Below are 25,624 nucleotides of genomic sequence, written 5' to 3' on the forward strand. Positions count from 1 at the left end.
TTGTTCACATCTCACAGAGTTGATCATGTTTTAGCGTATAATGAGTTGCTTGACCTGCTTAAAACTCTGAACGTATCCTATGGTATAGTTTTTACAGTAGAGTCATTCTAACAAAGAAATAACGAAGTCAAATCTAAATATTTATACATGCTTTGTCTTGGTCAGCGTCACAGATGTAGGGTGAAACCCTGAACCAGGCATGGCCCTGTTTTCAAGGGATATTATGGCTCAATGAAGTGTTAAAAACCACAAAGGTTTTTCCATTATACAATACAGATGAGTGGCCAGAAAAAGGGCCAGAGTGACTAAAGTTATCTCTGGTTGAATGTCAATCTGGCCCTTCCCCCACATATTGCCCCACATATTGCCATACTCTGCCAATAGGCTGGCAGACGCTTTTTCTTTGCTTCGAAGTGACACAAATTTGTCTGGAAAATTTTGGAAAACCACCAACAATAATGCATAAGGCAATTTCCCTAAACAACCATCACCAAGATATAATGCTAAGTTACCACTTCAGATGATTGAGTGCTGTAAATAAACACATCCAGAGCAACACAATCATAACGGAAATATGCTTTTTTTTTTTTTTTTTTTTACTCTTACACCACAATTTTTTAAGTAAAACTTAGACATTCAAGATATTTCACAATTACTGTATGACCAAAACTTAAGGCTGGGATTAGTGTTCAGATTAGTTTTCCGTGCAGATTATTTTGCTTCTTTAAAACAACCTAAAATGTTGACATTTTCAACTCGTCTGTTTTTCTTTTATTGCAAAGCCAAGCATGCTGTAAAAAACTTTATGGATTTGAAAATCAATAGTCTCAGCAAGTCATTAAAATTCAAAATCACTTGAAGCAAGCACCGACACTATTCTTCTGAGTTACTATAGGTTCCAGTCTGCTCTGAGGATATAAATAGATCATGATAATAAAGACACTGCTGTGGGGCTTTGACAGTGTGACACAATAATTTGACTTATTCTCTTCGGTTTCGCAGTATGGACTAACAATCATACCATCGTCAACTTTAACTGGCTTCTACTGGCAGTGATTTTTTTTTTTCTGTCTTGTATTTTTGTCAAACTACAGTAATGTGCAAACGTTTTCAGGGTGCAAGAATGCTTTAAGCTAAGAATACTTTAAAAATTGAGATGTTTAAAAAGTGTATCGCTTTTTTAACCAGTTAATAAAAGTATAGTAATTTGGAATCTGCCAAATTTAAGCAATTATTATTCATATTTTGCAAAGCATTCTGACTTTGTAAAGCGTTTTTACAGTGCTGTGTGCCTTCTCTGGCTAGTACTCGTCTGTTTTCCACCTTCTTCATATAAGCTACAGCTAAAGACTTTTTTTATCAATTACCTTAAATAAGAAAGTGGGTTTGCATTTTTGCTCATATCTGGAATGCTGTAAAAATAAACAATGCATTCTTTGTGCAAAGAACAAGCATGTTTGGTAGGAAACATAGTAGGAAATAATAGGAATAGTAGGAAATTAACGAATAAAGGGAATTTTTGAGAATGCATAGCACCATCTTCACAAAAGAGTGCCTAGGTTTGCTATAATTAAAAATATCTATGTTTTTATGTATTATGTTGACTTTTACCGAATATACAATCCTCCCCTCGTAATGTTATGTTTGTGTTAATATGTTAAGTTGTATGTTCTAGTGCTCAACTGGCGCATGTGATTGTTAATAAGAAAAAAAATAAAAAAATAAAAAGTAAATTACAAATAAGAGTGCCTAGATTTAATTGTGCGTTTTAGGGATAGATAACGACGATCAACATCCACTGGTATTAACACAGGTTGACATGAGGGTATTTTAGAAAGTGACGTGTATGGATTAGAATAAGACAGCAGGTGGGGTTTAGCTGTTTCCTGTGATTCCCAGGCAGCTCAGTGGAGACTTCCTCTGCAGGCAGCGGCTCCTGGCAGCGTGACTTTCCTAATTTGTAGTTTGGATAAACCAAACATATTTATTACCAGAGAGGATGCACAGTGCTTTTCCATGTGTCGTGTACCAAATATTTTATGTTGTTTAATTGTGCAGTAAAGTAGTTCTGCAGTATGTACAGGGGGCTCCTATTTTGTAGGTACCGCATGTAGCCTTTGTAGAGTCTGGCTGTGCACAAATACCAAGCTGAGAGTGGCTGTTGAACTTTGGAAATGTCAGTCGTTGCTCCTCGCAGAGAGTACTATCGCTTCGGTCCTGAGTGTCCTCCCTGCACATCTTAAAACTTTCCCCGGTCTGCCAGTGACCTCCTGAAGTCTTTTGAAGCTACCTCTCGGTAGCAGACAGGAAAAGCTCAGAGGATACAGGGCCTCAGTTCAAACATGAACAACCTTTTTTTCTCAAACTAACCTCATGGTGTTGCTCTGAAGGCGTTTGACCCATTGATCCAGCAACTGTGTACCGCATAAGGAAAAACAGATGCTGCTGTCAGCGGTGTGGTGACCCTTTTTTATAATGTAATGCCATGAAACAGTCTTGTAATAAATAATGAAACATTTAGCTCTTACCGGATTGTAAATAATTTGGATTAAATATAGGTGCACTCAGATGTGTTCTTTACTTGAATCTCAGCCCGGATCTCTGCGGTTCTGGTTGTGCAATTTGCTGTTCAGAATAATAAAATGAATACAAATCCTGCCCCTCGCAGCGTAGGGTAACATGACATTCACAGGTTCAGTCACTGTGCATGTCATGTCTTTTTGATGACTATTTTTTTTTTGTTATTATTATTTTGCATCTCATTAGTCTACGAATGATCGTGCCAAATCACATTTCACCTAAAATAGCTGAGCAGGCATGCTGTGCTGTTCTTTGCAGCTGCAAAGGCTGTTTTGGGGGGCAGTGGCATGCCTTGGGGTCCCATTGAACCCACTGCTCTGCATTCAGCCTGTTTGTCGGACTTATAACAAAAGGAACATATTGTGGTACATGTATTCATTCTTTTTGGGCAATGTTTTCATTACTATTTTTATTGTTACACCAGACTGCATTGAAACTGTTATAATTTCTACAGCTGTAGGTGAACAATCATTCTTGTTTTTATTTTGACAAACTGAAAAACTAGACTCGCTAAGCACTCCACAGCCCTTTAGGCCATGTAGCGGGTCTTTATAAAAGACGAATATCTCCCCAGCATCATTTTTACAACTAATATTGTACACACAGGATCGTTTTTTAGAAAGGGTTTCATTAACACAAACACGCACAAATTCACCACTGAGCAATGTTTTAAAAATGCCAGAGGCATAGAGGGCAGTATACCACAAAGTTAAAAACTCTCAGAATCCTTCAAAACAATGGCGACGTTGAACGGCATTGTGCTTCCGTATTGGGAGGGAGAGTTGGTGTAAAGCATCTGATCTCCAAGAGCGCTTTCTCCTTTGCACCTCAATGTATTGGAGCAGTTGGCCTTGTTAAAAAAAATAATAAAGCGTATGATCCAACTGTGATGTTTATACTATGGCGAAAGCGGCACGGCTCCACTTGTGAAAGTAAAATCTGTTGGGCTGTTTTTGGCATTAAGACAACGATTCTTAATGCAACATTGCCAGACAGGACACTATATATATATAAAAAAAAGCAACAGGGAGCATTTTTAATTAGCCACACACCATGTAAGGGACACAGCCAACATGTGGAAAATATTAGCTTGGTCAGATGAGGCCAGGATTGAACCTATTTGTCTACATGCAAAATGGCATGTGTGGGAGAAAACTAACTTGGCGCACTGAACACACCATTGCTCCTGTAAAATATGGTGGTGGCAGCATCATGCGGTGGGTATGGAAGCTGGCCAGAAATGATCTGTTTATGGCTGCAAAACACTTCAGACCGGCAAAGAGAAGTTTACCCTCCAGCGGGACAGTGACTCAGAACAGAGCCAGAGCTGCAATGAAATGTTTTGCAGATTAAAAGCATAATCATGTGTCAGAAAGGCATGGTCAAAGTCTCGACTTAATACCAATTCAAAGTGGGAAAAGGTTAAAGATAGGAATACATTTGCACTGTCTGCATTTCAAATCCCTGACTTTCCCAGAGGAGCTACTTAAATGAAGAGTTTACAGTAGATGATGCTCTTTCACTGTTGTTTACATGTTGCAGAGAGCCAGGAACATGTGCTTACTGCCCCCCCCCCAGGTCCTTTTCTTTCAGATTGCCACTTACATGTGATAAAAGGTGAACATGTGAATGCTCTGTTTCTACCGTGCATAGTTCAAGTGCATTAACAGTAGAGCACAAGTGGAGGCAAAAAAGAGGCCTGTTAATGCCAGCTCTGATCAGCTCATATGGGTGCTTCATGTGAAATACGGTTTTATAATTTATCACTTTTCCTCATCCAGGGCTCGTTATTTATCTTACATCTCTCTTCTCCCTCGAATAACTTAATAATGGCAGCAGTTCTGGTGAAACTTTTTTAATTGGGACGGAAGTGACAGTCCGCGTGAAGATTTGCCCTCTCTTTTTAGCCGTTCATTCACAGAGCAAAGATCCCATTGACTCCCGAGAGACAATTACTCCCTCTTCCACAGATCAACTCTCTGCAAACTGCAGTTGTTGACTCTTGACCTTCCCTCGTACCCAGCAGCGGCTCCAAATAAAATAATGTTATCGTCTGTCTTCTCTCAAAACCCTATTTTCTCCCGTGACACCAGTCTCCTGGAGGGATTTTGGGCAGCTCCTGAGTGCCCCCTTGTGGCCATTACTGTTTTTACATCAGAAAAATCAACATAAAGGAAGATTGTCTCCACCAAAAGTTAGGAAATCTGTGCACGATTTGTGTAACAAGGTTGTGAAGTAAAGAAAAAAAAAACACGTCAACCGCCTAATCACAATGAGCATGTGTCAGTGCATCCGACTTGGATTTCTCAGGCTGTACCCAAACACGTCACCTTTAACAAGACAGCAGGACTCTTGAAAGTGACAGCCTGTCTCCTCTTTTTGCAGGAAGCGCTTTGAACCTCACGTGCAGAGCGTTTTTTGGCTACAGCGGAGACGTCAGCCCGCTCATCTACTGGATGAAGGGGGAGAAGTTCATAGAGGACCTGGACGAAGAGAGGGTCCAGGAAAGCGACATCAAGTAAGAAACACACGGCTTTGTTTCGAGTCATTTCCCCCCCCGGCTCAGCAGTAATGAGGAATTAACGGCAGATGTGGACAAATTTGCCTCAAAGGATTAAATGACAATAACAATAGTTTTTGCACGTTTTAGTCCATTAGCTCTAAATTGCATAGACTAAACTCGACCGAGGAGAGATTTATCCCCTGCCTTTAAAGCAACTTCTGTTTTTAATTTGTTTTGCTATGCTATGAACACTGCGCAGAGACTTGAAATTTGTCGTGGGGCATTATTCATTTAGCCTGTCACTTTTTTTTTGGTTCTTTATAAACTGTGCCTGGCTGAAGAAGGACAAAGTGTGATGAACAAGGAGGATGAAGAGATCTAGTGGACTCTTTACCTGATGCAATGGCATGCTGGGGGTGGGGTCCTAACATGTGGATGTCACTTTCAGTTCACCCCAAAAATAAATTAGCCCGTTATGCAGTGCCACAATTTGTCACTGAGAGCTTTAGAAAAATCCTACTTTAATTACAACGCGTTCATTCGGTGGGCAGCAAAATTTACTTTGATAAAAGAACTGTTGTCAAATGCATAGACAGCAGGGGTGCAAATTAATGTCGCGGTTAAACACTTTTTCCCCCAACAAATAGATTTACTCAGATCACAGATAGGTTGGATTTTTCACATATTTCCAATGTGTGATTTTGCTGCAGTAAGAGGATTTTTAAGGATTTTCACTCATACTTACCAGGGTTGCCTGTAAATGTGGCTGACACTTTATATTCAGAAATGCCACTGTTACAGACATACCACACCTTTACCTGAGTAAACAAACAGAAGTTCTTCCTCTCCTAAAAAGTGCAGCACAAATCAAGAAGCCTTCAGTAATCCCAAAACATAAGTCAATTGAGCATCTGTGTGAATCAGGGAGCCACAGATGCACAACATACAGTATCACTAACAGGGGAAAATATCTAGTCTTTATTACATGATACTAAGCTTTTATAGGTGAAACAAAGGGGTAAGACATGTTTAACATATCCTGACTGATCGGCATGCAGTATTATGACTGAGAGTGTTCATCAAAAAAGTCAGATTTCAGAATTTCAGAGAATAAAGACTTCTATAATAATGTACATGTGTTAATTTAGGACCGGTTTCTTATAGAATTACTGAATTAATGACATATTGGGTTGGTCTTCAAAAGTTGTTCCAAGAAACAAACTAAATGACAAAAATGTAATCACGGTAAAAGACTGAGCTATAAATGTTACACACTGTAAAGCAGCCCTTAAAAGCCAATGTAGGCTATGGAAACCGGGGGTTGTTGTTTGTGTGATCATTATAGCTCTTTAATTAACTCACTCATCATTGTACACTCCTCAGCACACATCTTTTTTGCACACAATTGAAGTCAGTACAATAAAGTAAATGTTTGACCATGTAATGTCTGAAATGTAATAGGAAGAAGCCCATTTGTATCCTCTCTGTTTTTGGCTGTTTCTATAGGTTTTTTTCTGACATGCATACCTTATCACATTGAAGGGTCTAATATTGAGGATTGGCACATGGGGCAGTTTCTGAGAACAAGAAAAATACCATTTTTTTATTTTTACATTACTTATAGAGTTTTTAGAGTCATTTGGCTAAAACAAAGGCTTAAAATTGTCCAGTTTGGGGATAGTCCTCCTGACCCTCATGCAGAATCCTCCACAGGAGGTAAGTTTTAAAAGAAAAATGCAACAAGATTTACAAAACTAAATGGTTTCTGAGTCCGAGGTGCAGTGTCAGGAAGAGGAGAAGATCCGTTAGACGGGATGAGAGATTGTCAAAATTATGATTTACAAGCTGATGGCCAGGAATGAGATTGCTTCGCTGTTCCCATCACCTCCCCAACTCCTGTTGCAGGCAGAAGTTGAAGGTGATGGGATCCCGGTGGGTGGATTGTTGATGGAGGGAGCAGTGCGAGGATCTGAGTTCCTTGAGTGAAAACAAAGGATGCTTGAGATCCAGCTGGAAGTTGGATGGTGGAGAGTGGGCAGGGAGATCACGGACTTGACTCGCATCATCCATGTGCGTTTACCTTGCATGATGAGTTAAAGATTGTTGGAAATCTGCATAAGCAGTCCGACGCTCTTTAACTCCTCACGATAGTGTTCTTAACGCTGACCCCATGAATGGTCAAAGACCAGGAGCTAGGATCTATAATTAGAAAAATTCAGATGCAGCCTTTGAGGGAGTCAATTTCCAAAGAACACTGTCACGTAGAGGTTAAGTTTTTCTTGGAAGCCAGTCATAACTTCTACCTAGGAGGCCCTGAGCGTACACTGGATGAACAGATCAGAAATAACTTGGTAGCCCGATTAACTTCTATGAGTGAAAAACAAAAAACTCAAGGTATTAAAACAAGAAATAACACATGGAAGCTTGACTCTTCCACCAAAGCTTTTAATACAAGCACCCAAACATTAGCAAAGGTATGGGATAAAACACTTGCTATATTTTGTAACTTCTCTAAGGCCACTCCATGCTATCAGGGATTAGCGTGCCAAGGCCATCGCCCTTGCCTGACACCCAGCTTGCATAGCACCCAATCACGATGCTCATCGACTGCTCATCACAAACACTGAATATCTCTTATTTTGACCTCTTATTTTGAAAAAAAGTGTATCGATAAAATAGAAATCATATTGATCGACATCGATAATTATCAACAAATTCAGTCCTGGCCATTTTATGCTGTTGACCTAATTTTAGATTCATAACACATCAACACTGAATTCAAACTCAACCCTTTATTCAACCAACATTTTACCAAAACTGCAAGTTTTAAAAATAAAAAAAGAACACATGCTGTCTGAACTCTTTGAAGGGGGGGGCGGAGCTTGGTGACGGAGCGTTCCTGGTCTGTGTTTGTGATTGGTTGGGAGGATGTGATGACAATAATATTAATCTACATGTCTAGAATGCGCAGCCAAGGTGTTGAGGGGATCCGTTTTGGTGGCTTTAGGATTGCGTCTCTGCTATTCGCGGATGACGTGGTCCTATTGGCTTCATCAGGGCGTGATCTACAGCTCTCACTGGAGCGGTTCACAGCCGAGTGCGAAGCGGCCGGGATGAGAATCAGTGCCTCTAAATCTGAGACCATGGTCTTGAACCGTAAAAGGGTAGAGTGCATTCTCCGGGTTGGGGAGGATGTGCTGCCCCTAGTGGAGGAGTTCAAGTATCTCGGGGTCTTGTTCACGAATGAGGGGAAGATGGAGCGGGATATCGACAGGCGGATTGGTGCGGCATCTGCTGTGAAGCGGGCGCTGTACCGATCCGTTGTGGTGAAGAGAGAGCTGAGCCAAAAGGCGAAGCTCTCGATTTACCGGTCGATCTACGTTCCTACCCTCATCTATGGTCATGAACTTTGGGTCATGACCGAAAGAACGACACTGCAAAAACGGATCTAAAAATAAGTAAAATGTTCTTAAAATTAGTGTATTTATCCTTGATTTGAGCAGGTAAATACGATTATCTGCCAATGGAATGAGTATTTTGACCCCTAAAATAAGATAATTAGACATACTGCACTTGAAATAAGATGATTGAGATGAATTGTTCCTATTTTAAGTGCAAAATTCTTATTCCATTGGCAAATCATCTTATTTACTTGCTCAAATCAAGGACAAACACACAGATTTTGAGAACATTTTACTTATTTGTAGTTCCGTTTTTGCAGTGGAGATCCCGGATACAAGCGGCTGAAATGAGTTTTCTCCGTAGTGTGTCTGGGCTCTCCCTTAGAGATAGGGTGAGGAGCTCAGTCATCCGGGGAGGACTCAGAGTAGAGCTGCTGCTCCTCCACGTCGAGAGGAGCCAGTTGAGGTGGCTCGGGCATCTGGTCAGGATGCCTCCTGGACGCCTCCCTGGTGAGGTGTTCCGGGCATGTCCCACCGGGAGGAGGCCCAGGGGAAGACCCAGGACACGCTGGAGGGACTATGTCTCCCGGCTGGCCTGGGAACGCCTTGGGATTCCTCCTGAGGAGCTGGCCCAAGTGGCCGGGGAGAGGGACGTCTGGGCCTCCCTACTGAAGCTGCTGCCCCCGCGACCCGACCCCGGATAAGCGGAAGAAGATGGACGGACGGATGGCTAGAATGCAAAAGGAAAGAAAACTGTTCTATTGAACTTTTTACTGACCCTTTTTTTCAATCATCAATATACATCCATCGATCAATATATATATATATATATATATATATATATATATATTGTTATTGAAAAGGGACCTATTGCCTCCGTGACCCGGTCTTGGATAACTGTTAGTTTGCAAAGGCTTATTGCAGGGAGTATTTAATATTTTTCCTATTCTGGTCTTTCCAGAGTTATACAAGTCTAACAAGCTGCTACCGACTGGTTAAGCAGCCGGGCTATTTGCACGGGTACCCAGCCTGCAGTGGGCTGTTTAACAGACACCGAATTAACAACTTGTCAACAGTAGTTTTAAAACAGTGCTGCCTCATTAAGAGTGATGGGTGGTGTTCAGCTGATTTCTACGACATCACTCTCAATTTTTTTGTGACTGGAAATATTTACAAATAGCTGAATCTTTCATTTGTGTTTTTAAACAGGGGAAAAATATTATTGCTTTCTTTTGAATAGCTGACAGGGAGTGAACAATGACAGGTGAGAGAGGGAGAGTGCTGCGACAGGCCATGCTTTATACACCCTGCAATCTCATAAGCAGAGTTGGGAATATTCAGCAGTATATTGCATTAAAAAAAGTTGTCATTCTTTATTTTTTTGCCAGTTTTTTGCTCTTCACTTTGGGTCTTTTTCACAAAGATTAGTGAAAACCCTGCATAGGTTACCTGGTAATTGATTGTATACCCTGGATTTACGGTTTCAACAAGCCAGGCAGCCGTCACCCTGCGTCAAAATAAGTTATGTTTTTTATGCCAGCAGCAGCTTTTAGTATAACATAAGTGGTGCAGAACATCTTTCAGAGGCAACTGCATGTGGCGCTGTCAGGAATGTTACTGTTGCATCGGTTACTGTAGACTTCATGGTGTTCCCCGCTCACAGACTCACAAGACTAATAAAAGAAGAAGCAATCATTTACTGTGTATCAAATTTTGAGACTTTAAGCACTAATTATGCATTCATATATTTTAGATTTGCCAGACTTAATTGGCTGCGTAGATGACTCTCACATTCCTATCACTTCTACTTCACTAAATGAAGGAGATTTTGTTAACAGGAAGTCTTTCCATAGGGTTAATGTGTAGGTAGGCATAAATACACTTAATGAACACAAATGTAGTTGACATTGCAGCTAATTCTAGTTTTGTGCAGTGAAGATCATATGAGATGCAGCCCACATAATCAGCAATGTGGAAGCCAAGTGGACTGGGGCTGTGCACACTACAAAAAGTAAATAACTAAACTAAATAACGTTTTCTTGAAATTAATGTATTTGTCCTTGATTTGAGCAGGTAAATAAGATTATCTGCCAATGGAATGACTATTTTACTCCTAAAATAAGGTAATTAAATAAACTCCAATTGAAATAAGATGATGGAGATGAGTTGTTCATACTTTAAGTGCAGAAATCTTATTCCATTGGCAGATCATTTAAACTTGCCTGCTCAAATACACTAATTTCAAGAAAATTTTACTTTTAGTCTCCTTTTCGCAGTGCACACACAGTGACTCATGCACTTTCTGCGAGTCTATACTGAGTGTTTGGCTTGTAGGAGAAATCTGTCCAGTTCGGATGACTGTGTGGCCCACACCATTAACATGAGAGATGGCAGTTTGAGTTGTGATAAATTATATTTATCTCTGAATTACCAACCACTTCCCAGCTAAAGACAATAGCCCTTTTTTCATTAAATGCTACTTATTGCCCGTGAGTGAAAACACAGCAGTTGTTAATCTTTTGTTCACTAAAATTATCCATTCCTGTTGACACCTCAACTTCACATTTAACAGCTGCTCTAGCAATATTATTTCAAGTTGTATCCTGCAGCTCCATTTTTAGGTACATGTTTCTATGTTTTCTGGTAAATACACCTCGTACAACTTTTTCACATGGAGCTTTAGAGACAGAAAGGTATTTCAATTTCAGTTGCATGTCTACTATTTTTTATATTAAGTCAGGAGGTTTAACTTCTAACATCGGCCAGTTGTGCTCCAGAGGTGGACGGACTCTTTTCACCTGAAAGCCCACCCTTGTTCCGTTTGGGGGGGGGGGGTCTGTTCCCTCTCTGTGGCCACAGACAAAGTGTCTTCATCTTCATCCTATGAACAAAGACACAAAACTGAGTGCACTTGAATTAATTACAATCTTAATACATCTTAATCCTAATGTGCTGTCCTCACACCACGTGCCTATGTGCTGCTAGACAGCCAGCGAACAATTAAAGAAAAAAGTTCCCCACACAAGGCTTTCTTTTCTTGTGTTCTCGGAAGAACCTTTATTCACCAATCCGGTTGAATATTTCTTAATTTATCTTGTAACTGAAATATACAGAAGAGAAAAAAGTAATTGACCAATAGCTTAGCTTTAGCACAACTATGACAATGAGACATTTGTTTTTTAGTCTTTTACAAAGTACTTCCAAACCATGTTTAAGTGCTTTCAGAGCAAAGCAATACTTACAAAGACGAATGTTTCCCAAAGCAGAAGCGCGAAGAACAAATCTACAATCCAACACGAGCAGTTTCATGAGCACGTTATCCCAGAGAAAAAATACGTCAAAGATTTTGTCAAAGTGAGAGCACTCACTACCTCACATAAATAACAAACACATTTAACAGAGAAGAGATGTCTCACTCGGATTAAATGTTAACCACAAACTGTTATAACGGTTTTTACCCTGGATTTCTTCAAACTAATTTTTAACTATGAACTTATTTAATATCTTATTTATGTAATTTATTCATGGTATGAATTTCTTACTGTCTTAACAAAAGACAGAACACTCCCCGCTTGATATAATCACATTATATCTCAACAACCATCATAACATAGTCACACACAAAAATAACAACACTCGGATGTTGAGGAACAAATGATGATTACTCAGTTTCAGAAAGCAAAACAATAACTTCAGAAACTGGTCTTAAGAACACCTTTACAGTCCCGTTTTGTACAACCTTCACTTCCACTTTGCGGACCTTCATGTCCCTGCTGGGAAAGGTTTGTATTATTAGTCCCATAGGCCATTCATTCCTGCTGGCCTGAGGATCTTTCAGCAGGACTACATCTCCTTCTCTAACATTGGGTCTGTTTTCAGTCCATTTTGAGCGACTTTGCAAGGTGGGCAAATATTGTCCTTTCCACCTTTTCCAAAAAGTATCAGCAAGGTGCTGAACATGTTTCCACTGTTTCCCAAACAACTGTCCTGTGGAGAAGTTCCCAGATGGTGCAGAAACAGCACTCACCTTCTGTGTAATTAGCATTGCTGGGGTGAGTACTACAGGACAATCAGGGTCTGTGGAGATGGGAACCAGTGGCCTTCCATTAATAATTGCCGTCACCTCAGCCATAAAGGTGCTTAAGACTTCATGAGTGAGACGTGTTGATTCAGTTTGTGACAACATTGTGTCCAGAATGCGCCTGGCAATCCCTATGAGGCGCTCCCACGAACCTCCCATATGCGACGCATGGGGAGGGTTGAAAATCCAACTGCAACCTCTTCCTTGCAGGTACTTCCCTACACCTGAGTTTTCTTTTTCCAGGTCCAACTCTTTACAAGCCCCTGTAAAGTTTGTGCCTCTGTCCGAGCGTAGCATCTTGGCTGGGCCACGAATAGCGAAGAACCTTCTCAGTGCATTTATAAAACTATCAGTAGACATAGTCTCTATCAGCTCGATGTGCACGGCTCTGGTTGACATGCACGTGAACAACACAGCCCAACGTTTACTTTGAGAGCAATCACCTCTTGTTCGACGAGTCACAATTGTCCATGGTCCAAACACATCTAGACCGACAGAGGTAAAAGGTGGTTCAGGAATGAGTCGGTCAGCAGGCAAATCTGCCATTTTCTGAACCTGCATTTTTCCTCGCAACTTTCGACATGTAACACACTTATGAATGACCGAAGATACAAGGCGCTTCGCTCCAACAATCCAAAACCCAGCACCCCGGATAGCTCCCTCAGTTATGTGTCTCCCCTGATGAGACACTTGTTCATGAAAGTATCTTACTAGTAGTGTGGCGATGTGACTGGAGGACGGGAAAATAAGAGGGTGCTTTTCGTTCTCAGTGAGATCAGCTGAGGAGAGACGTCCCCCTACTCGCAAGAGGTTGTCTTTGTCAACTAAAGGGTTGAGCTTTCTGAGCGTGTCAAGTTTCACATTTGCCTGTTTGACTTCTTTAAGGTTTCTAATTGTCTCCTCATAGGCATCTTGCTGGACAGCCCGTATGATAACGACCGTGGCTTGTTTGAGTTCTTGGATGCTTGGAGTCTCCCTGAAACTGTTCCATCCACTTTTCTTTTGTTTAAAAGATGAGACGATATGAATGAGTCTGGCTAATACTCTGCACAATCTGGTCCAGCTGGAGAACCTCTCAAAACGCTGAGAGCCAAGATGTGACCCTAAAACTGTAGTTTTTAGTGCTTTCACTTCTGCACGTATCTCTTTGTCTTTCTCAGGTTCAATGAGCGTGAAAGAACCAATGTTGGGTTGTTCTGAATTTGTGTCATGATACAAAAATGGTGGGCCTGAGAACCAGGAAGTGTTCTGCAGTTCAGCTGCTGGGATAAACCTAGTGGCTTGGTCGGCTGGGTTCAACTCGGTTGGTACGTAATGCCATTGGTTTGGTTGTGTGGACGCTCTGATACGTGTAACCCTGTTGGCAACATACATGTAGAATCGCTTGGAAGTGTTGTGTATATATCCTAACACAATCTTACTGTCTGTGTAGAACTTCACACAGTCTACTTTGATGTCTAGCTCTTCCCTAATGAGCTCAAACATTTCCACGGCAAGCACAGCAGCACAAAGTTCTAGGCGCGGTACTGTGTGTGCGGGACGGGGTGCAAGTTTAGACTTTCCCATTATAAAGCCGACATGGTACTGTCCTTCATCGCTAGCTGTTCGCAGATAAGCTACTGCCCCTATAGCCACAGTAGAAGCATCAGAGAAAATGCAAAGCTCTTTTAGCTTAGCTGTGCTTAAAGTACCTGAGCTGTAACACCTTGGTATTTGGAGATTTTCAAGGGCTTTCAATGAGTTTTTCCATGCATCCCACATTTCATGTTTTATGGGGTTTAGCGGTTCATCCCAGTCCCTAACTTCAGATGAAAGCTCCCTCAGTAATGCTTTGCCCTGCATTATGACAGGAGCAACCAGGCCCAAGGGGTCATAGAGACTATTTACCACTGACAGTAGGCCCCTACGTGTGAATGGTTTGGTCGCAACTGATACACGGTAAGTGAAGCTATCAGCTTGTAGGTTCCAGCAGAGTCCTAAGGTTCTCTGAATTGGGAGGGGATCTACTCCTAGATCTAAATGTTTCAAGTCCTTTGCACGATCCTCGGAAGGGAAGGCTTCCATGACTTGACTGCAGTTTGACGCTATCTTATGAAGGCGTAGGTTTGATTCCGCCAACATGTTTTGAGTTCTCTTAAGCAGATCGATTGCATCTTGAGATGTGGCAACCGATGTGAGACCATCATCGACATAAAACTGACGCTCAACAAACTGACGCGCATCAGAGCCATGTTCTCGTTCACCCTCTTGTGCTGCTCGTCTCATGCAGTAAATCGCAACAGCAGGGGACGGGCTATTTCCAAATACGTGAACTTTCATTCGGAACTCGACTATGTTTTTTGTAATGTCGTTGTCCTCAAACCACAAATAGCGCAAATAATCTCTGTGGTCTTCTCGAACAACAAAGCAGTAAAACATTTGCTCCACATCGGCTGTCAGGGCTATTGGCTCTTTACGAAACCGTAGCAGAACTCCTAACAAAGAGTTGTTCAAATCGGGTCCACTGAGAAGCACTTGGTTAAGGGACACCCTGTCACACTCTGCACTCGAGTCAAACACTACCCGGATTTGTTCTGGCTTCTGAGGATGGTATACGCCAAATGTGGGCAGATACCAGAGTTCCTTATCTATTGTGACAGGTGGAGCTAGTTCAGCTTGGCCGTTGTCCAACATTTTCTGCATAAACTGGACATAGTGAGCCTTCATCTCTGTTTTTTTTATCAATGTCTTTTTCAGCGAGGAGAGACGTTTTAGAGCTTGTTCTCTATTATTTGGGAGTTTCTTCCTCTCAGAACGAAAGGGTAAAGGTGCAACCCAACTGTTCTCTTCGTTTTGGTAGACTTCCTTGTCCATCACCATTAGGAAATCTTTGTCTTCGATCGACATAGCTCGTGTATCATCACGCTCAGATCTAATAAACACAGTGTGTCCTAAATCATCTGTGTCACAGAAAGCATCTAACACAACCCCATAATTCTCTTTAACATGAATTATGTTCGGGCAAGGCTGAAAGTAGGATGCACGACCATTATCTAAGGTGTGTGTTTTGTAAACATTTACCTCTGGCTGACCGTGCGTTTTTCCCGAACACACCTCCCCCACAATTACCCAACCTAAATCTAGTCTTTGGGCATAAGGAGCATTATTGGGCCCGTTGATTTGCTCACGTACCTTATGGACCCTGAGAATGTCCCTACCTAGGAGTAAAAGGATGGGAGCCTGATGGTCAACAGGTTGGATCTTATCTGCAACTGGGCGAAGATGTGGGTGATGCTGCGCGATTTCAGGAGAAGGTATCTCAGTTCTGTCATCTGGAACAGAGTCACATTCTATTAATAGTGGTAGCTGTATGTTAACCTTTCCATCCACAGATTCAAGGGAGAAGTTTACAGCTCTCCTTCCGGAAACCTGTACATTTCCTGCGCAAGTCTTTAACATATAAGGCTCAGGTCTGGCCCTGATATCAAAAAGGTTAAAAAACTCTGATTTAGCTAGTGACCTGTTGGACTGTTCATCTATCACAGCGTACATTTTAATGGCCTTCTCTTTCTGCCCAGCAGGGTATGCTTTAACTAAACATATCTTCGAACACGAACGCGAAAAATCACTTTGGCCACATATTTCTGTGCACTTTGAAACAACTGAAAGAGAGCCTGAAAGTAAACTTTCATTTTGCTCTTCATGTACAAAATTTTCCCGTTCAGCACTCTCTGGAGCGGGAGGAGAACTTGGGTGCATTGCAGATAAGTGTTTCGAGCTGTCGCACTCTGTGCACCTAACTGTTGCTTTGCAGTCTTTTGCAATATGTCTGACTGACCCACAGCACCTGTAGCAGATGTGGTGCTCTTTCAGATATGCCTGCCTTTCCTCAATAGGTTTTTCTCTGAAAAGTTTACACTTTTTAAGTGGGTGTGGTTTTTTGTGGATCGGACACTGTCGATCCGGTTCCTCCAATGGTTTTAGACTACTTTGATTAGGCTCTGCTGTGATATCAGTTTTATGAGCTGACACAGTAGTTTTGCGGCTATATGGTCTCAGTTTTTCTGCATGAGATGGAACGTGGCTGTTTGGACTAGACATAAAGCTGGGATCGTTTCTCATTTTCGCCTGATGCTGAACAAACTGAGTAAAAACTGAGAAAGGGGGAAACGACACTCTATGGGTCTCTTTGTACTGCGTTCCTACAGATGTCCATTTTTCTTGTAAGTTAAAGGGTAGTTTCTCAACTATTTGTCTGACTCCTCGAGCTGTGTCCAGGTATGCTAGTCCTGGTAAAGCGCCATCTTGCTTAGCACACTGTAGCTCCATTAAGATGTCGCTAAGCTCTTGTAGTTTAACATTGTCTTTATTTGTTAGTTTTGGGAAGTCCTCTACCTTTTTTAAGAGTGCGTCCTCAATAACCTCAGGTGAGCCGTAGCACTCTTCAAGGCGCTGCCAGACCATCAAAGAACCTGCAGCTGGATTAAGGATGTGTACAGCGCGAATGCGTTTAGCCTGTTCGGATGATTTTGGACCCAAATACTTCGCTAACAAGTCTAATTCCTCCCTGGGCGACAGATTTAGCTCTTTGGTCGCATCCATAAACGAGGTTTTCCATGCCCAATAGTTTTCGGGTTTGTCGTCGAAATGCATGAGCCCTGTGCTTACTAGCTCTTTGCGGATGAGGTAGTTTGCAAAATCCTGAGCATTGTTTGTGCCACATGTATTTACTAATGGCTCCTGCTTAACTAGCCTGTTTCCTGATGGTGGGTTGGTTTGAGTGTTGGTTGTAACAGGATTGGTTACCTGTGCAATGTCTTGCATACATATTGCAGCGACATTTCTGTCAGGAGGGGGTACTGCCTTGTGCTGGTTATCTGGAAAGAATAAGTCACATTGTTGTTTAACATACTCACTGGTACGCTGCACATTGCTAAAGGGTTCAGCATCCACACAAAGTTCTTTGTGAAGCTCCCCGCTTTCATTCTCTGTTTCTTCATAAGCCGTGGCCTCTGCTTCGGCTGCCGCTATTGCTTTTTCGCACTGAAGGATATGCAGATGTGCATCCAATTCGGCTTTTTGTTTCATCATGCTGGCTTCCTTTTTGGCATAAACCAGTTGAGCTCTCGCTGCTTGAGCTTTGGCGTAGGCCCTTGCTGCAGAGGAACCCGTTGAAGATGAGGATGTCCGTTGAGACCTTCTCGTGGGTGCTCCGGAGACCTGCGACATGGTGTCCAATGGTTGAGACGGTTGCTGCGTCGTAGCTTCTTGAGTGGCATCTTCTGGCTGTTGATCATCACCGGTAGCTTCCTGTTGCTGTTCAGCAGCGTAGTCTTTCAGATGATTTCTTCCTGACCGAAGACTCATGTTGATGGATGTTGCTCTGTATGCTTTAGCTCGCTGAATAGTCGTCTTTTTACTGTGCTGTCCTCACACCACGTGCCTATGTGCTGCTAGACAGCCAGCGAACAATTAAAGAAAAAAGTTCCCCACACAAGGCTTTCTTTTCTTGTGTTCTCGGAAGAACCTTTATTCACCAATCCGGTTGAATATTTCTTAATTTATCTTGTAACTGAAATATACAGAAGAGAAAAAAGTAATTGACCAATAGCTTAGCTTTAGCACAACTATGACAATGAGACATTTGTTTTTTAGTCTTTTACAAAGTACTTCCAAACCATGTTTAAGTGCTTTCAGAGCAAAGCAATACTTACAAAGACGAATGTTTCCCAAAGCAGAAGCGCGAAGAACAAATCTACAATCCAACACGAGCAGTTTCATGAGCACGTTATCCCAGAGAAAAAATACGTCAAAGATTTTGTCAAAGTGAGAGCACTCACTACCTCACATAAATAACAAACACATTTAACAGAGAAGAGATGTCTCACTCGGATTAAATGTTAACCACAAACTGTTATAACGGTTTTTACCCTGGATTTCTTCAAACTAATTTTTAACTATGAACTTATTTAATATCTTATTTATGTAATTTATTCATGGTATGAATTTCTTACTGTCTTAACAAAAGACAGAACACCTAATATATTATCTTAATCCTGATATATTATCTTAATATCTGGGCAGTATTAGGTCATTTGCACACTTGCATAACTCCACCTTCAATTCACCTTAACAATTGTACATACTTAATAACGTAAAAGTGACAGTCACAAATTGTAAAGCTACAAGTGTCAACAGTGTCAGGGTAAGCAACTATTTTACATGGATGGCTGGACGTCGTAAAACCAACGTTAGCAGAAAGATGAACGTACATTTCAGTTATTTCAATAACTAACATGATTGTTTGTGTCCTGAGAGATGCCCCCAGAGATGCCCCCAGCAATAGGTCACCAACTCTGAGAGTGGTGGTGGTGGTGGACCCCCACCTATGCGTTTGACCTGTGCCTTTTTCACATTTGCTATGATGGAGGTAAAATTTCATCATGTTTAGCAAGTAAAACATTTGTCACTTATATCCAAGCATTTTGAAGTTAGTTTCAAGTAGACGATATTAAATATTGGCAGTGTGAAACTGGACTTCTACACATTCAGTACTTTTGGAAGATCACACCATTAGCAGCATATGTTGCAGTTAGCCAATGAATGCTGTGTCATTCAGTTAAGGTTAAATATAAGAGATTATAATTGGATCTTACACAATTTAACTGGATTTTTATATTTCATCTTGAGGCGCTGCCACGTCCTTTTTTGCCTGCTGGGTTGAACCTTGACACACACACACACACACACACACACACACACACACACACAAAGTGAGGTCCTTGCCTTTACTTCCATTGACTTCTATTCATTTTCAACCCTTTTCTGTGGCCTAACCCTAAACCTAATTAACAACTGTGACCTAAACCTAACCACCTAGCCCAAAATAGTGAGGACCAAAAGAGGTCCTCACTTTACTAGTAAAATGTGCAAAGAATATTCTCACTCGGCTGTAAGAGAACACGCACAAACACACACAAACGTTTGCAAAATACTGTTGCAACTAGAAGTACAAGAAAGCCAAATTTGCCTTTTTTGTAAGTGAGAGAAAAATGTTTTATTTTTTAAGCCAGCAGACTAGTATTGTGCTGCAAAAGATGGTGGAGGGGCAGCACTGCTTTACTCCATGCTCCAAACACGCAGAGAAAACTCTTTAAACTTTAAACTGTAGAAACTATATGATGGGAAAGCTGTTTTGAAACCATACATTTTTCAACCTTGACATATTGTGATACCAGCAACTGGCTTGTTCCTGATTTTGTGTTTTGATTTTGAACCTGGGAAAAAAAAAAAAAAACACTTGTGCTGCTGACTGCGGATTTAGTCCAGAGCAGACACATTCATCTGTGCTTTATCATGAACTTTGTCGCTTATAAGCAGAACAAGAACACATTTGTTAATTTTCACTAGAAGTATACTGCATCTTTAGAAATAACGCTGAGCTCATTACCCTTTAGTACAGCCTCTAAACTTTTTTTTTCTTCCTTCCTCTGTCCGTCAGGGCTTTCAGACATTTAAAACCAGAGTATCTTTATGTCAATCCCTCCTTTCAGAGTAAAACATTTAAAGAAGTCTATTCCGTGGTCTGGCTGCATATTTTTCCATTAGGGTTGTTTGGAGAGGCTGCAGCCCCTTCTGATTGTTAGCTACTGCCATTTTTCACACCACATTTTCCGCCATCTCCTTCTCTGCACCACCTATAGCTGCATCATGCAGATGGTGCCATAAGGACTTGAGGAGGAGGAAAGCAGGCAGGTGAAGAGAGGGAGAGGAGAGAAAGAGAGAGCAGAAGAAGCAGATAGATGGCGGAAACATGTTCCAAGTCGCTGCGGATCAAAGTTAACGAAGACGCATCTGCGATGATGAGTTTTCTGCTGCACGCATGTAGGAGAAACAAATGGTAGTTTAAGCGAGCCCTTTGCGTCACTCTTTCTCTATTACTCCCTGACAACAAGATTCCCCCCCCCACTCAAAGGCTGAGGGCTTCTCTGCTCAATAATTCATACCTGGACTTCATGCAGCAGATCAATAATATATTCGATCATCCGCTCTCTGTTGTTGATGCTGATACCCTGGGCTTTCTCAGATCCTGCTTTGATTTTATTTCCATACACATAGCCGGCGATGACGCCAGGAGAACCACTGGGGGCGGGGGGTTGAAGAAGATAAAGCTGAGCTAATCTGTACACAATGAGGTCAAGCTCTCTGCCTTGAACATGATAACGTGTGTCTTTCTAAGGGGTTAACATCTCGTCATCAGTCTGGCACTCTGCATTTCTGAGTGCGGAGAGGAGCAGTCGAACCTTGAGTCGCTTCGTGCTTCTGCAGGCGTTTATTTACCCAACTCGGAGCCCTATTGATTGTGGAGACGGGAGTTCATTTCTGTGGTAACCTGAGCCCATAAATTCTCATTTGTGCCACTGGGACAAGACTGCCTCTGTTATCACGGCACGACTGGCTGGACATTAGCATAGCACGCCGAGATTAATAAATTAACAAAGCAAATCTGGCTCAGCGTAATGAACTAGGTGGTCGATAAATTATTGAGCATGTTGGCTTGGTGTTTTGCAGGTGTGCGCTGAGGTGAGCGCATGAAGGCGACGGGTGAAGTGGAAATCCCGCACTAAATGAGCAAACGCCGTGGCACTTCTTGTGATTAAAGGAAAAGAAATACAAGCTGACAAAGGGTTTGCTATGTAATCATTCTGTTCATCCTCAACCCAAACAGAGGCCAAATTGTTTTTACCATCTAGTTATAGATGCCGTTTTACAAGTTCAACCAGTTTTCATCTACTTCCATGCCCTCACCTCTGGTTACACTGCAAAAATACACCTAAAAATAAGAATTTTTTTCTTGAAATGAATGTATTTTTCCTTGATTTGAGCAGGTAAATAGGACTATTTGCCAATGCAATAAGGTTTTTGCACTTAAAATAGGAACAATTTATCTCAATCATCTTATTTCAAGTGCAATATATCTAATTGTCTTATTTTAGGGGTAAAAATACTCATTCCATTGGCAAATAATCTTATTTACCTGCTCAAATCAAGGGCAAATACATTAATTTCAAGAAAATATTACTAATTTTTAGTTCTCTTTTCGCAGTGTATAAGATATGGATAATAACCGTAAGAAAAAGAAGCCCTCAAATAGGCTTCCTCCACTGGGCGGCTGGCTAAGCTTTAGAAATACAGCGGGGAGATGGATCATCCAAGGGTAGTATAGCGGCTTCTCGCCATATCAGAACAAATCCCGCTAAAGTGGCTCCAGCATTTCATTAGGATTTCATCAGGATGACCTGTTATTCTCCCCTCCCTCTTCTTTCTTGCGTAGTTTGACAGCATAGTTAAGCTAAAACAAAATGCAAAATGTTTTAGATTGAAAACAATGTATCTATAACTGCAGGTTACACTAAATTATTATATAACTAACATTAATTCAGTTAGCATCTTTAAAGTAATTCTACCACGTAACCCTTTCTTGCATTGGCACAAGGCCCACAAGCACAATCCTAGTGTCTGTGGGAAAAATCTATGCATCGCTTATGGTTAGAGTCTGTGCCATGATTATAAGCCTAACCAAGCAAATAATATGTTCACGCTTTATGTAACATTAACATCTGTTTAAATTTTGACGGGCCTGTAGTCCCTGTGCCTCGAGGGGTGTAATAGATGCTCGTCAGTACTGCCTCTGCAACAACAGTCATTCCAACTATTCAAAACCCACCATTAGAGTTCAAGCCCTCGTGATCTTCTGTTGTGGAGACGGCAGAAGGTTCTTTCACATCATGTAGCATTATGGGTTTGACGATCTCAGAAGGCTTTAAAAATATGAGAGCGTGTATACCAAATCACTGGGCGGGAAACCTTTGCAGATTAAAAAGGCGAATCAGTCAGAAGCTCAGTTTTTTTCGGCTCATCTGCAAGTCGTCTGCATCTCGTACTGCGTCAAAAACCTTCACAACGTTAGCTGCAGAGTTTACTTTGTTCTGCTTTGACTTTTTGATGCTTCGAATTATTTTCCCCGCAGGTTCTAGTTTTTTTTTTGGTTTTTTTTAAGTTAAAGATGATTTGCCTCATACATTTGACAGCAAATAAGTTATCCCACTTCGACCTCCATCCTTCGCCTGTTCGGCCTGCGACCCAACCTCGGATCAACCCCCTCGTCCAGCCAAGCCCTTTGAGTGCGGTAACAAAAGTTCTTTAGCTCTCCTCTGTACAAACGAAACCCATCAACCCTGTTTTCCCACCCCTCAAACATCAGGTCCCCGCCAAACCTCCGTTTGAGGCCCAGGTGGTCATTTTCTACCAGCTTCTAGGACAGCAAGCTCCCTTCGTTGGCTCACGGTGTGATTATGTGAATTGAGAGGCTTCAAAGTAAGCATCACTCCCTGGAGAGACATGAATTATTCGCAGGCCTTCATCTCAACCCCCCCCCCCCCCCCCCCCCACACACACACACACACACACACACACACACACCCCACAGCACAACAGCGCCGCCCGAGACTCACTCCTCACGCAGCCCATGATACACTTTCAATTACTGTTGACAAAATCTCTCGAACAAGCCGTCCTCACGTGCAGTTTATTGGCTTGAAGGCGAGAGAAGGGAGATGCTGAAGAGCCATTACACACACACACACACACACACACACACACACACACACACACACACACACACACACACACACATCTCATTGGTCCTCAATACACTCGAGCTTGCACGGCAGTACTCTGCCCTCATCCCACTCCTGCTCCTCATCATGGCCAATGATACAGACGTGCACGCACAAACAGCGCAGTCGCGTTTTCTCATTTGTGCTTTGTTTCCTTTGTGGCACCATTTGTGCTGAGGGTGCTGTAAAAGTGGGCTAAGTACTGTGTCTAAGGTATGAGGGAGCAACGTCTCCCTTTCTTTTCTCTACTCCATCAGGCTCAAGGAGCTGGGGGGGTGCAGGGGGGGGGGGTCTCATTTACTTTGTGGAATATTACTACCTCTTCTTCTTGCCGTTACCATGGCAGCCGCTATAAAAAGATTTTCTTCTCATCGTCATTATTTGATTCCCCCCCCACACACACACACACACACAATCTAAGGAAAATCCCTTATTGATTTTCATTGCACACCTTTTCAGAAAAAAAGAAATTAACGTTCCTAGCGAGGTTACTAAACAAAACAGAAAGGGGCCTTCTTGTTGTTGTTGTTAGGCATTATGTAAGTTTGAGATCCACGTAGCAATCTGGAAGGATCCAGCCGTCACTTTCGGTTTATCTGAAGTCACCGGAGGTGGGGCGCCAAGATATCCCTTCTCCCGAAGCAAGATTCTCCGGCTTATTCTGGAGAATCTTTCTTTGGAGGCGCTCCCAGGCCAGAACTGTCGGCCACCTACAGCCATAACTGAAAGTTATGGTTTCAAGATGTAGACAAAATTAAATCATCTCCAAAAAGCTAAGATGACAGCTGGAAGTCTCCAAACCAGACCTTCCTTTTCTTTTAATACACTTTGAGATCCTGCCCATGAAAATCACAAACAAGATCAATTATATGGGGCAGATCTGGTGGAGTCTAACTTGGGGAAAACAGCTCAATTTCATGCTAAGAATGCAGACAATGCTTTTGTTGTGGCTAGACAAACTCAGATAGCCAATAAACGCAATCCCAGGGATCTTGCATTTGCTCCAACAACAAGGGACACGTTTGTAAGGTGCCTCCAGATCCACAAAACGCATGAAAACTGGACAAGTAGCCTTCCTCGTCCCCCTGCCTAGGCAATGCCACGAAGGTAAAGATCTTGCCCTCTATTTCATGGCCAGGATGAAACCACGCTGAAAACATCTTGAATTTGTGCCCCATTTTAATGCTGCAGTTTAAACTTTGGACTAAAAACTCAGACCGATTCATGAATCAAAACTACCTCAATGGTCTGGGTACTTTACTTTTCAGTCACTTGCTTTCCAAAATGTGAAACAAAGGAAACATTGTTGACTTTTTTTTTGTTTGCTTTGCAGGCTTGTCAGGGAGCATCTTGGAGAGCAAGAAGTGGCGATTTCCTTGACTATTGACTCTTTGGAGGAAGAGGATTTAGGAAATTTTTCCTGTTATGTGGAAAATGGCAACGGGCGCCGCCAGGCCACCATCCAGATCTTCAGGCGAGGTAAGAACCACTGAGCATTTCCCCACTTCAATGTGAAAAGCTAATATCTTTCTAATTTGTTTCATACAATTCAGCTTTTTTCACCCAGGCTCACTGCATGACATATTTTGCATCAGCTCTCTTTAAGCTGAATCATAAATAAAATAATCAAAGCAGGCTGCATCATTTCATCAAATACTTTTTTCTCTCTTTTTTTTCATTGGTTTGTGTATATTTACCCAAACTTCATGATTGCATTTGGTACTGTCTTATCTTCTGTGTTTGCACCAGCAGCTTTGTAGCTATTTTGGCTCTCTTGCATGACTTGTCTGAAGCTCTTTTCATGCTCTAGCTGTCACCCCAAAAGAGAGGTAATTTGATGGCTGTTTAAACAGCAAATTGGTCTTCAGCTTTTCCCAACAGGCCAATACATCCAGCATACAATTACATTTTAAGTCTTTATACGTCTGTTTCCCTGCTTTAATCTCTTTCTCTGTGATCATCCTTTGTAGACGGCCCAGTTCCGATTGAGTGGTCTTTGAGGACCGCAGAAGGCTTCATTTAACTCTCTTTGTCAAAGGAGAGGGATGCTAAGTCAAGCTCTCTCGGTCTCTCTCATCCAGATCTTGATGTCTATTTCATGTTTTCCTTCAAAAAGCACATCACTTGCAGGCCCAGTGGCGGGTCTAACATCACTGCGGGCTGCCTTTCCTTGTATCTCCAAAGAATTAGAAAATTTGATTGGTCAGTGGGACTTAAACAACTCAAGGAGAGAAGATAATTGGTGATTATTGGCTAGAAGTATTACATTTGTGGGAAACGCTGATAACATGCATAATTGAACATTCAGGGGAAAAAAACAACAATATTTCTGCTTTTCAACGAAAAAGCACCAAGAAAAATAAACATTTTCTCCACAATTCCTTTCTTTTTTGTTTTTAAT

At 41.8% G+C, this 25,624-nt stretch overlaps 1 protein-coding gene across 4 annotated transcripts in view; it reads left to right on the forward strand.

Moving 5' to 3' along the window:
- Positions 1-25,624, forward strand: part of il1rapl1a (interleukin 1 receptor accessory protein-like 1a) — a 296,141-nt gene that overhangs the window by 254,887 nt on the left and 15,630 nt on the right. For all 4 annotated transcript variants that reach the window (XM_012864423.3, XM_012864425.3, XM_036139111.1 and 1 more), the window contains exons 7-8: positions 4,966-5,098; positions 24,557-24,702. In XM_012864423.3, the coding sequence (XP_012719877.2) occupies positions 4,966-5,098; positions 24,557-24,702 (279 nt within the window). The remainder of the gene's footprint in view (positions 1-4,965; positions 5,099-24,556; positions 24,703-25,624) is intronic.

Source organism: Fundulus heteroclitus, chromosome 7 (genome assembly GCF_011125445.2).
Source record: "Fundulus heteroclitus isolate FHET01 chromosome 7, MU-UCD_Fhet_4.1, whole genome shotgun sequence".
Taxonomy (NCBI): Eukaryota; Metazoa; Chordata; class Actinopteri; order Cyprinodontiformes; family Fundulidae; genus Fundulus; species Fundulus heteroclitus.